Below are 12,016 nucleotides of genomic sequence, written 5' to 3' on the forward strand. Positions count from 1 at the left end.
GGGACTCCAATCCCTTTGCCCAGTGAAGAATATTATTCTTCAGCCACAGCCATTCTGAAATGCCGGATCTAGTTTTGTCATTCTTTAGGGTTGAAGATTTCATGTGTAGTCCATAAACTAAGACTTTTTTCACTCCCTGCTTTTAAGATCTGTGTCAGCTTTCTCTGGTAGCAACTTCTCTTTCCCATTCCCCATCAAGAAGTCTTTCCATACCAGAACCGAGCTGTCTCACTAACGTCAGGAGAGGAGAAGCATTGATGAAGACCCATGGCGAACGCAAGCCTAATCTGCGCCATTCTCTCTCAGTAGAGATGCTTACGTTTGGCACGATCATCGTTAGCCAGCTGTGGTGGCTCTCAGTACCTGGAGGGTGGGGCTGGAAGACACGCCATAGCTATGAAACGAGTTTATGAGAGACCCTGTCACAAAGAAACAAACATCCTACCTCAGTCACCCCTACACTGTTGCCATGAGGATTTGTGGTACCTTAGCGTGTCTGACCATCCTCATTCTAGAGACTAGAGTGTGGGGCTACAGCATTTCCTATGATTAGTTTGAGCTCTCAGCAGCAGAATTACTGAGTTAAGAAGCTTCTTGACTGCCTACTGTGTAAGGTGAAGAGGAGCGATGCTGACTTCTTCCTGTTCATGGTGCATGGCTTTGTAGTGGAGGAGGAGCAGAGGTACCTAACTTAGAGCATCGGAAGAACTGGGGCTGAGGCTGCACGGTGCTGCTGTAGAGTGGTTGGTCCGTGCGAGCAGGGTGCTAGCTTCCATCCCCAACAGTGCAGAGGGTAAAATAAAAGGAGAAATATTATACAAATAACTTTATGGATGGTGGGGCTTACACATGCATCTAGCCTGACCCCTGAGTGAGTAAGGCTTAAGAGCTGCACCTTCAAGGGAATGAGTCGTTTGCCTTTTTGACTGTTCCAGGCATATCCAGAATATCTCATCACCTACCAGATCATGAAGCCGGAAGCCCCTTCCCAGACTGCAACGGCAGCAGAGCAGAAGACCTAGTGATTGCCCCTGGTAAAGGCCAGAGTGATTCAAACCTGCAACTGGATTACAGTGGATTGCTTCCAACAAAAAAAATCAATATTCTCTAAATCCCAACAGCCAAGAAATAAGCTGTTTGTCTTTTATAAAGCATTGCTAGAGTGACCCTGCGGAGTGAGTCCCCAAGCACATTCACCTGCCCTGGTCCCCTTGAGGAAATGGCTACCAGGCGGCCTTGACCATGTCTCAGGCCGTTTTCATTGCAGTTACCCATTTCTGAAGCAAGATGCTTTGCTCAAGATGTAGAGATGGGAAAAGAGAATATGCTGGCTTACACGTTCTTGGTTCATACACTACATTTTCTTCGTTGTGTTGGCACATGGATAACAGACACATGTGATGGGCTTATTTTTTAATTTTGCCAAACATATTTGTTGATGCTTCTTGTTCTTGTTGTTGTTGTCGTCGTCATTATTGTTACTTTGAAAATGAGCCAGAGTCTTCCTGGGATATTTTGCACAGAGTCACACTGACTAAAATCATTAGCGATGCAGCCGAAGCTTCTGGCTAGACACTGGTCCAGTGTCCCCGTTGTCAGATTTTGTATCTCTGCTTCTTGTGAACATAAAGGAAAAGAGCAATATTTAGTTTTCTTTTATAAACTCCCCACCTTAAAAGGAAGGGCACAAACATCTCTTTGACCTAAAAAGTCAGAGCCTGGTGGACCATTTGCTCTTTCTGGTCTCAGGGTTCTCAGAACCATGCTACAGATGGGAGCGCTTGGGAGAGTGTTAATGGAGGAGTTAGGACCTTGCTTCCCTGGTGGAATGGCTAGAGAGCTGGGAGGGAGGAGCCTAGGGCCCTGGTCTCTCAACAAATGCTTCACTCCCTGGACCACCAGGGTTGTCTAAAGTCAGGGAACTGTTCCACATCGCCAAGGTCCCAGCATATTTCTCTCTCTCTCTCTCTCCCTTCCTCCCTCCCTCTCTCTCTCTCCAGGATATTCAAACCCGACATAATAAATATGCACAAATACAAGGACATTTTGTTTACTCCTAATCTGGCCTCTGAGTAGTATGTGTCAATAGTTTAGAAAGATCCCTTCTCTCAGTTTTTAAACAATTTCTTCAAAGTTCTTAATGTAGTTAGACAAAGAAAACAAAAGTTGAAACCAAAGGCAGTTTGACCTATTTTTTAGGTGCCACTGATAGAAACATTTCTTTGGGAAAGTGCTTGCTTGTAATGGCATTCGCCAAGTGCGCTCAACGCCAGGCAGAACCACGCCTGCCGCCTCAGGCCCTGTGGACCCTAACCAAGTACTGAGCTGAACGCATTACTTCACAGGTCCTCCTCAGCTCTGAAGCAGACGTCATATAAGCAGGGAAACAGTGTGACACACTTAACCATTTCAATCGGAAGGCTGAAAACAATGTTTTTAACTTTGTTTTAATGCAAGCATATTAAACTGTGACCACCTTCGTTTCCCTGGTTCTTGAAATACACATTTCTCTTTATTTATTAAATTTTTGTTAGCTTGAGCCCATGCTAGGACTAGGCATCCAGTCTAGTGTGAGTATTTTAGTTATATCTCAAATGGCTTCCTCAAAATGAAGTCAAAAGTTAGCCTCAGTCTTTACTTCCATTGAAGTTTCAGTGACCTGAGCTTTGTGCGTGTGGTCTTGGCTGGGTGTTTAACAGCAACTAGAGCCCCATGGAAAGCTTCAGACTCTGACGTTCCCTCAGGAGTTCCTGTCCTTCCTTCTTTTCCTTTCTATTAACAAAGGGTTGAAGAAATCGGCCTCTGTGTCGTTTCACTAGCTGTAATGTATGTATATGTTATTTGGCCTGACCTGAATTAGTTTAAAATGCTAAAACAGCTGTGATTTTAATTTAGTAATGAGTTACTATGGTGTAGGTGTGGAAGAAAGGCTTTAGCGCTTCACTGAAACATGAGCCTCTGACGGACGGATCGCCTCCATGAACCAACCAGATTAACCAGGCCTATCGTGGTTCCCTAACCACCAGGACTGTGTCATGCTCTGAGCTGAGTAAAGACTTTCTAAGGAAGCCTTCTTTAGTACTAGTGATTTCATAGTGACTCACCCATGACAAAGTGCACGGAAATGAGCTGCTTATAAAAAATCAGTCCTGAATAAAAATTGTTTTAAATGGTCCGCAGAGCTAATAGATATTTTCAGAATTTGAAAACCAAAGGCATCATGAGTGTATTTGTATTCAGGTTGGCTAAAGGGGACTACAGCAGTAGAGAGCGGGAAAGAGCCCTCTGGAAGAGACAAGCTCGGCATTCAGCTGAAATCTGCTTAATTTCCTCTATGTGCATTATTTAGAGCTCCTGGCAGGTTTGGGACTCCTCAGCTTCCCGGCAGAGCTGCAGAGAGAAGGCGGGTGTCTCCCACTCTTCTTCAAGGCCTTCCGGGACCCGACAGTGCCGGTTTACCAGGTTTTGGCCAGCTTGGATACTTAACTCAGGCATAAAACAAGTACTCTGGCCGTGTCTGCCCGTTCCTTTGCTTCTCCCCAGATCGCTAACCTAGTCTTAGAAGATGCTCCCGCACTGGCCCCGTTCACCTTCTTTCCTTCTTCATCATGGGTCTAATGGAGGGATCCAGGTGACCCTCATTCTCATATCAGAATGGAACTGGGTTTAGTCCTCTCTGCGAAACAGTTTCTGCCAGTTTGCTAACAAACACAAGCCTGGCCTCCCATGCTTCAATTCTGTGCAGAACCGTAACGGCAGGACAGCCTGCAGTCTAAGCAGGACAGTCTGCTTCCCTTCCTAGCAGTGAGAGCTCCCATCAGTCTAAGCGGAGTAACAACACTAACCTGGGTCTCAGGAAGGCAGCCGCTCCTCTGAGCACTCGTTTCTCTTTGCTGTTGGAATAGTGAAGGGCCTTTGGAAGGTAGAGACAGCAGATAAGCATACGTTAGCATCCTGTTATCCTAGATACTATTAACATTGGCTAACGCTAGAACACAGCGTCTGAATGCAGTAGACTGTCCTGGTTCTCCTCTACTGCAGTATATTCCCAGGAGCATGAAGGATACAGAGGCATTGTTCCCTCTCCCCTTTTAAATATCCGTTGTTTAAATTCCTATAAATGGCCTTGTAAACAAAAGTGTGTATTTGTAAGCACATCTTCCTGTACTGTCCCCGCACCCATGCTCCCAGACCTCATTCATGTGCCAGCCTTCTCACTGGGTTTCTGGTGGGCTCATCATCTTGCACAGAGCTACAGACTCAGCAAATATTCAAAAATGACATTAAAATGGATGTTTTCATGTATCAGAAATAAAGAATGCTCTCTGACGTTAAGGCAGTGACAGAGACATGAGGGTAGTTGTGAAAGTGATATTCCAACAGCTGCTGGCTACATCAGCACATCAAAAAGATGACGTAACAAACACCACCCTAAGAAAGGGGGGCTTCTTCAGCCATGGTAAGCGCTGCAGTTAGTGGACAGTTACGTCTGCCCTGTTTGCAAAAGCCTTATCTATGGCAGAAACTTCTTAACCTTTTCTACTCTAGCAGTGAAACATGAATCCACTTCTTAATATTTGAAATGTATCAGTGAGTGGGCATGTCTGTTTATTTCATACCTGGTAAGTGCATTTTATGGGGTATATTTTATAAGTAATATTGGCACATTTAGTGGAGTTGATGTAGCCAGTCAGTTCCAACTTCTCTCACAAAAAGTTCTTCAGCCTCCAGGTCATCTGGTTTGCAGTAACACTAGTGGGATTTCCAAACTTGTGATCTTGGGTGGGGAATTCATAGTACGTGATACTGTGTAGAGTGTGAGTGGTATAGAAGTTGTTTTTTTAATCATTTTAAAGTATATACTATGACACGTGAAATTTAAAACCTGTCAGAAGCTGAAGATTTTTTTATCTACTATAAGATCCAGTATGGTCAAGGTGTGTGGCCAATTTTATACTTCTACCAGAGTTCTGCAAAGTTGAGGTGACATTCACCCCACAGAGACACCCCACACAGGTAGTTACCCCCCCCTCCCATCTGCTCTCCCCTCCCCTCAACCACCCTTTCAGAGTTTTCCTCATGTTTCAGAATTCTCTTGCCGTCCTTCTCAGGCAGGCCTGCATGCCTGTTAGCTCACTTTGGTGATGGAGCATCCTGGACCCTCTCTCCCAGCATGCAGGAAGGAAACCCAGAAGTGCACAGTAAAAGAGGGAGGAACTGAAGTCTCTAAAGCTAGTAGCATTAGACTGAGAAGGTGACCATGCAGTACAGTAAATGTATTTACTACACAGAACACTGAAACTCGTCATGTGTGTTTAATGCCTGCTTCTGCTCCCTCCGTGTCTTAAGCTCATCTTATCTTTGTGGCGGTAATATTTGTCCTTAACACTCAAAAGACTAAAAAGGTACTTTGATTGACAAGGTCTCTCAAGAACTTACAAAACCAGCTTTGAGGAAATCTAGACTGTTCCTGATGACAGTGTTTGGAGTTGTAATTGTACTTTCTTACTGTAGCGTCAGTCTGTGTAAATAACCAGTACAGTGGCCCTTTGGTTTGTTAGTGGTTTTGTTTCTGGTCTCTGTGTGACCCACCAGGACGGGGTTCCAGGTCCACCTTTTTTTTTTTTAATTTTGCATTTGTCCATCAGTAGGCTTGTCAGACAAAATACAAGATGCCCAGTTAGATTTGAATTTCAGGCAATTTTCTAGCTCAAGTATATTTCATATTTGACATATCTGTGCAATTTTTTAAATGTTCATTAACTTATCTGAAATTCAGATTTTGACTGAATCTCCTAGATTTTTGTTTTCTATGTAGTTTTTCTAAACCTGGTAGTCCTAACAGTTTGATCACAAAAGGAGGCTCACAGCATGTAAATTCTCTGGTCTTTATAGCTTTCACCAGGAATGAAAGACATTTTTTTCCCCTCGCCTTCTACTTATTTCTAAAAGAGGGCATCAAGGAACTTAACCGGCCTACATGGTGGGTTTCTGTTTAAAACATCTCTGTGATTATATTTAACCTGTAATTGTGCTTTGGCTTGATGTCTACAGTACTTGTAACGGATTAATATTCAATAAAATCATTTTAAAGTACACTGTGTGTGTGTGTGTGTAACATTCAGCTTAAGTGTTTCTCGTTTCTGTCCTGCTTTGTTCGTGTCAGCTTGACCAAACTCTGCATCTGTGGCACAGACCTAACCTGTCAGGACAGGTCTCCCTTCCTTTCCTAGTGAGGCTCCCTACACCCGTAAGCCCACTGGGAGCCACCGAAACACAGCAATAGTAGGGGAAACTTCAGAAGAGTCTCCCTGAGACGAGCTCGTAGGCCCTCCCAGCCAGGACGGTTGGAGGAGAAAGGTTCCGTCAAGGTCCAGCACAGCTCAGTGTCATTCACTAACCTGCAGTCCCATCCTTAGGATGCTGAGGCTGAGGCAGAGGTCTCGGAGTTTCCGGCCAGTCTGGTTACACAGTAAGACCCTACCACCTTGTCCCCGAAGAACAACAGGCTTTCCCGTCTCTCACCAGCACTTTCTCCACAGGCAGCGACCTTGAAGCTGGGTGTGAATCCTTAGCTTCTGTACCAGAAGGGTCGTCAGAGAGTCTGTGAAGCCATAAGTTGTGCAGACTGAGTTTATGGAAGGTAGCTGGTAGGTAGAGTGCACCAAGGGCACGGACAGGGAGAAGCATTAAGGAATTGTGAGCCGCGGGTCTATATGGAGGTGTTTTTATAATAGGGATTAACCAGGTCTTCGGGCCATCTGTGTGAGGTCCATGTCTAGGTGCACAGACGAGGGAACATCCTATGTTACCGGGTGGTAAGTTTTAAAGCAGCAGTTGTTCTCTTGACACTGGCCATTTGTGTGAAGTGCAATGGGCCACTAGGGGTCAGGCTCTGAGTAGTCCTGGTCTAGTGAGACCTCAACTTGAAGTTCCTTACCACCTATTAGCTGATGTGGGAAAAGGAAATACATCAATAGCAGGAGAAACTTCAGAAAACTTCCTATGTAACCATGGTCATGGCCTGGTGTCTTGGAATTTTGCTTTTGGGTTTTTTTTGTTTTTTTTTTTGTTTGTTTGTTGGTGTTAGTTTGTGTATTTCTCTTCGTGCTCTTTGTATGCTGTCAATCAAAGAACCCTGAAAAGTCCTTTTATTCCTTATTTCACAGATAAACTCGAAGGTAAAATGGCAAGATATAGAGTCTAAGTACCAGCTATTGAATGCTGGCCCCAGGTTTTACGTGTTGCTTATTTAGATGGATACATAGAAATGAAACAGCTGCTGCTGTGTTGTCTTATGTCCTCCGTGTCTCGCATGAGGATCAGGTGTTCATGACACCCTAAGAACCTTTTGGTTCTGTAGAGCGTGGGATGCTCAGACCTGTGCACAAAACCACAAGCACACCATGGAGTGAAAGCTTGGCATTTCAGCAGCTCACTATGTAAGCTCTGGCAGCTTGGCCCCGTGACAGAAAGGAGGAAGATAGAAAACACTTCCCAGGACTGAGGAGGTAACTGTGAGGAAAGCACTTGTCCCGCTATGGGTCAAGCCTGGTTTCTTAACACCCAGAACCCACGGAAAAGCAGTAATCTGTGTGATACAGATGCTCCTGGGAGGAGAGAGAAAATGGAAACACAAATCCCCCAGAAGTTCACAGGGCAGCAGGGTGGGATAAAACAAGAGACCCTGCCTCACGGTAGAAGACAGGGACTAACACTTGAGGTTGGCTTCTGATCTTCACATGTAATATCCTGGCATCCACACACACATGAATATACACATACATATATGCACACAAGGGTTTTTAAGTCACTTGTCAAATTGGATTTGTTTCTTAAGGGATATTCCAACCAAAACAAACCCTATTGATCTAAAGAGAAGCAGCAGTGTTTTCTTGGGCACCAACTTTGAAAAGGGGGGTGTCGGTAGGCTGTCAATGGACTTTCCATTCTTGAGAGATCTTTGTTCTCACCGAGCTGCATCCCCAGTGTGTACAATTTTTGGTTTTTCAACACGGGGTTTCTGCGTAGCCCTGGCAGTCCTGGGTCCCTTTGTGAACCAGGCTGGCCTTGAACTCTTGATCTGCCTGCCTTGGCCCCCCGAGTGCTGGAATTTAAAGGTGTCAGTGTAAATTTTTTAAACTTCCGCTTGGTGACTGTGGCCCAGGGAGTCAGGTCAGAGCCTGGTTCAGGAGAGCCAGCATGTTCTCCTTAGAGCGTTTATAATCTTCAGCATTAGCCTGCTTCACTCTAGCTCTATAACCATAACACATGGAAAAGGAGCACACGAACCTATTAGCCGTGGCAAAAGTTAAAGCTGGTACATCCGGTTAAGGGAGTGAGCATTGGGACAGGATGATTTTATTTCAGACTTATTAAGATTCTTGATATTCTCTTCCTGGCACTGAATTGATTTATTATAAGGTAGGGCCAAACAGATTTACAATTCTGTGTATAAATGAAGTATGGAATACGAGGAAACGTGTGAAACTGGCATGGGAGGAGGCATGTGGGCTATGGAGAGAATGGCGTGCCGTGCACCATTAAACCTTCAGTATTCTGAAGCAAGCTCTGTGGGAAGACTGTCTGCAAAAGCTATTTAATAGTTTACCCAGATGGTGTGCGACACGATACAGCGGTACAAACCGAATACTCTTGGAGTGCCAGTATCTCCAGCAACTCCCCATTTTTTGGCTGAGCAGTCTGAGTTCCCAGGGACTTGGGTGCAGCAGGGATCCTGACCTACATCACAGGAAAGAACAGGAAGACAGGGCAGGGGACAGTGGCTGGGAGCAGGCATTAAAGATGCACACTGAAGCCTCCTAACGAGCTCTTGGATGGCCGACCATCGTCCATCGTGGCTTTGGAAGCACAACCTTCCAAGGCTGTTATCTTCCTCATAACCAAGCTGAATGAAGACTAAGAAAAGCTCGAAGGGCTGCTGAGAGGGCTCTGCAGTTGAGAGCACTGGCTAATTTTCCACAACTCCCAAGCCTCTATAAAGGGATCTGATGCCCTCTTCTGGCGTGCAGGTCTGCATGCAAATGGTGCAGCAAGAAAAGAAGCTCAAAACAAGTTACTTCACTTAAAAGAATTGTCCTTCGTAAGTGAGAAGGTGAGGTGCTTTATGAGGCGCACTTCAGTTTTATGGATGAGCAAACAGTGCTAATGAAGTTTATAAGGTTGGGAAAATGAAGACATTTCTACCCTAAGTGTGAAGGATTAGCTGTTGTAGTAGTCTTATTTTCTTTCCCATTTTCTGTACATTGGCATTTTGCCTGCATGTATGTCTGTGTGAAGTTGTCAAATCTAGGAGTTACAGTTGTCAGCTACTATGTGGGTGCGGGGATTTGAACCCACGTCCTCTGCAAGAGCAGTCAGCACTCTTAACCGAAGAGCCAGCTCTTCAGCCTCATGTTTTAGTAGGCTCATTTGAGGTGTTTCTTCTGACTGTGGCGTTCCTATCACATGTAGTCCTTGCAGCAGTTCAGTCATGTTGAAACTCTTGACTTTCAGTTGTTTTTTTGTTTGTTTGAATGCAGATCCAAAGTGAGGTCTGCTCCTTTGTGGTATTGTCTGTCCTGTTTCTGCTCTGCCTCAGGGACAGTGAGAGATCTGGGTGACTAAGGGAGTCTCTGTCCAAGCAGCCAATTTACCAAAACACTACAGGGTGAAGGGGAGGCCCCAGCTCTGCCATCTGCAGTCGCAGCCTGGCCTGTGACTTGCTAACCAAGCAGTGCTCTTCCAAGTTGCCTCAATTTCTTATCTTTAAAACGAGCATTCTTACTATCTCTTAGAGTTTATGAGGTGACTAAATGACCTTTTTAATTTAATCTGAGAGCTGGCTCTGTTCTCATCCTTAGTCTCCAAGAAAAAGCACAGTTGACTAGAAAGGGGGGGTTGGAAGAAAGCCAATCTATATAACTGCCTAAGACCACACTCTAACCGTTCTTAGCCAGACCTGGGCCCATGTGCTGCCAAGGCACAAAGGAAATCGACCCTCAAATTCTGGTTGCTCCTTATTGACTCAGTAAAGTTCCAGGAATTTAGTGATACCAAAGAAACCTTACCAGCTAGTCTAGATCTTACCATGTGGCCTAGGTTCTCCAATATTCATACTGAGTACAGCAAGACATGTAGGCCTGACCCCATGGCCCCAGGAAAGTCAGCTTGCTTTGAAACATAAGGAGGAATGACTATCTCCATGAATCAGACTGGAGTGCCGTTTTGGAACTAGCGGGGACATGATGTGAACACGCAAGGTTGAGTCAGCTCACTGAAGTAAGTTTTTAGAAAGTCATCAGTGCACAGGTGAACGTGTGTGTGTGTGTGTGTGTGTGTGTGTGTGTGTGTGTGTGTGTGTGTGTGTGTTTGTGTGTGTGTGTTTTCCCCTGTATGCATGCTGGGGTACACATGTGGAAGTCAGAGAAAACTGTGGAGTTGGGTCTCTCCTAACTTGGGCCATCAGGCTTTTAGAGGCTAAGCCATCCTGCTAACTGTGCTGTTTTCCAGAAGGCCGAGTGCATACTGCCTGGACACCACTGGCTCCTGAGGCTGGAGGAATTCCTTAGGGAACAAGCACTTGGTGACGATACCTTGCCCCTAAAGGCGGTCTTCCTTGCAATACTGGGGGAACAGACCTCTGTGCTTATCTCTAACCCCCCTTTCCCCATGCTTTTACCTAGCCGTCTACTGAACAGATTCTGTACTCTCCTACCAACCGTCTCTCCCCAATGAGCTCCCTTTTCCAACTGGACAGCCCCGGGACATCCATTGACTTTTTTTTTCCATTCAGAAAAGTCCTCTGCCTCAAAAAAAAAAAAAAGTTTCTCTTGTTCTTCTACCTCAAAGTTGGTACCTTTCCCCCACACCCTGCTATTATGAGAGTTCAGGAGATTGTTAAGAGGCCTAGGTTGGGTAATCCAACCAGTTCCAGTAACGGGAAGGTACAGGTAAGTCCTGACCATTCAATGTGCTGTTAGAGCAGCAAGACTTAGACAGTCAGTCCTACCTTGATTCCCTCCCCGACGTTGTTTCCCTCCACATTTATTCCTCTGAATGAAACACTCTTTTCCAAATCCTAATAAGAGCTCCTGAGTTGTCTTTATAAATTATAACTAATCAATCTTATCCATGAACAGACAATAAGCCGTCTTCCCACAGTATGTTATCACTTGTCCATAATATACATCTTACCTGTTCCTACAAGCGTATCATAGGCATTTTATCTTTAATTTTTCATTTTAAAATAGATTCTTTTGGGGGCTGTAGAGATGGCTCAGCAGTGAAACACAGTGACTGCTCTTCCAGAGGCTCTGAGTTCAGTTCCACATGGTGTCTCACAGCCACATGTAATGGAATCTGACTCACTTCTGATGTGCACAAAAAGTACTCGTGTACATAAAAGTAAGTATTGTATATTGGCTTTTCTGTATAGGAGAAGGACCTTTTATTTTTTTACAATTTTGTAATTAATCTTATTAGACTGGTGTGTCTCCAAGATGTTTATGATATAGTAGGGAAGTGTTATTATTTACAATCTGGGAGAGCCATAGCCAATGGAGTCAGATAAAAAGGTGTGGTTCAGGATGTCTTCCACAACCAGGTTTCACATAACCACGAATTTGTTTTCTCACTCTATCCTTGAAGCACAATGGCTTCTTTTCCTGTCTCAACTGACTAGGAGGCCTCTGATTCTTTGAGCCTCAAACCCTGTGTAGTAACTCTGTATGTTCTTCGATAGCCCTCTTGGCTTACGGTGGCATGCTGGCCCTCACTGGCCTCTTCCCCTGGATCTCCATCTCTTATACTTCCTACATGGTCTCTGCATGGAAAGGATGCCCTGGATCCCGCTGACTCAGCTAGGTACCATCCCCTCTCCGCTCTCCCAGCACTCTACCAACAGCTGGTCCCCACTGCAGGTGCTAAGTGGGTGGGATACGTGAGGGCCCAGTCCTTCCTCCCCTCCCAAGTTCTAACAGCAGGATGATTGCCAGTGAGAGGCCACAAAAGCAGA

At 45.1% G+C, this 12,016-nt stretch overlaps 1 protein-coding gene across 2 annotated transcripts in view; it reads left to right on the forward strand.

The window, feature by feature from the left end:
- Tnks (tankyrase) overlaps positions 1-6,096 on the forward strand; it is a 151,004-nt gene extending 144,908 nt beyond the window's left edge. The window contains exon 28 of one of the 2 annotated variants that reach the window (XM_039094390.2): positions 936-6,096. In XM_039094390.2, coding sequence (XP_038950318.1) covers positions 936-1,022 — 87 coding nt within the window. In that variant the 3' untranslated portion in view covers positions 1,023-6,096. The remainder of the gene's footprint in view (positions 1-935) is intronic. The other variant, NM_001106084.2, reaches the window with a different exon arrangement.
- Positions 6,097-12,016: the final 5,920 nt, after the last annotated feature.

Source organism: Rattus norvegicus, chromosome 16 (assembly GCF_036323735.1).
Source record: "Rattus norvegicus strain BN/NHsdMcwi chromosome 16, GRCr8, whole genome shotgun sequence".
NCBI lineage: Eukaryota > Metazoa > Chordata > Mammalia > Rodentia > Muridae > Rattus > Rattus norvegicus.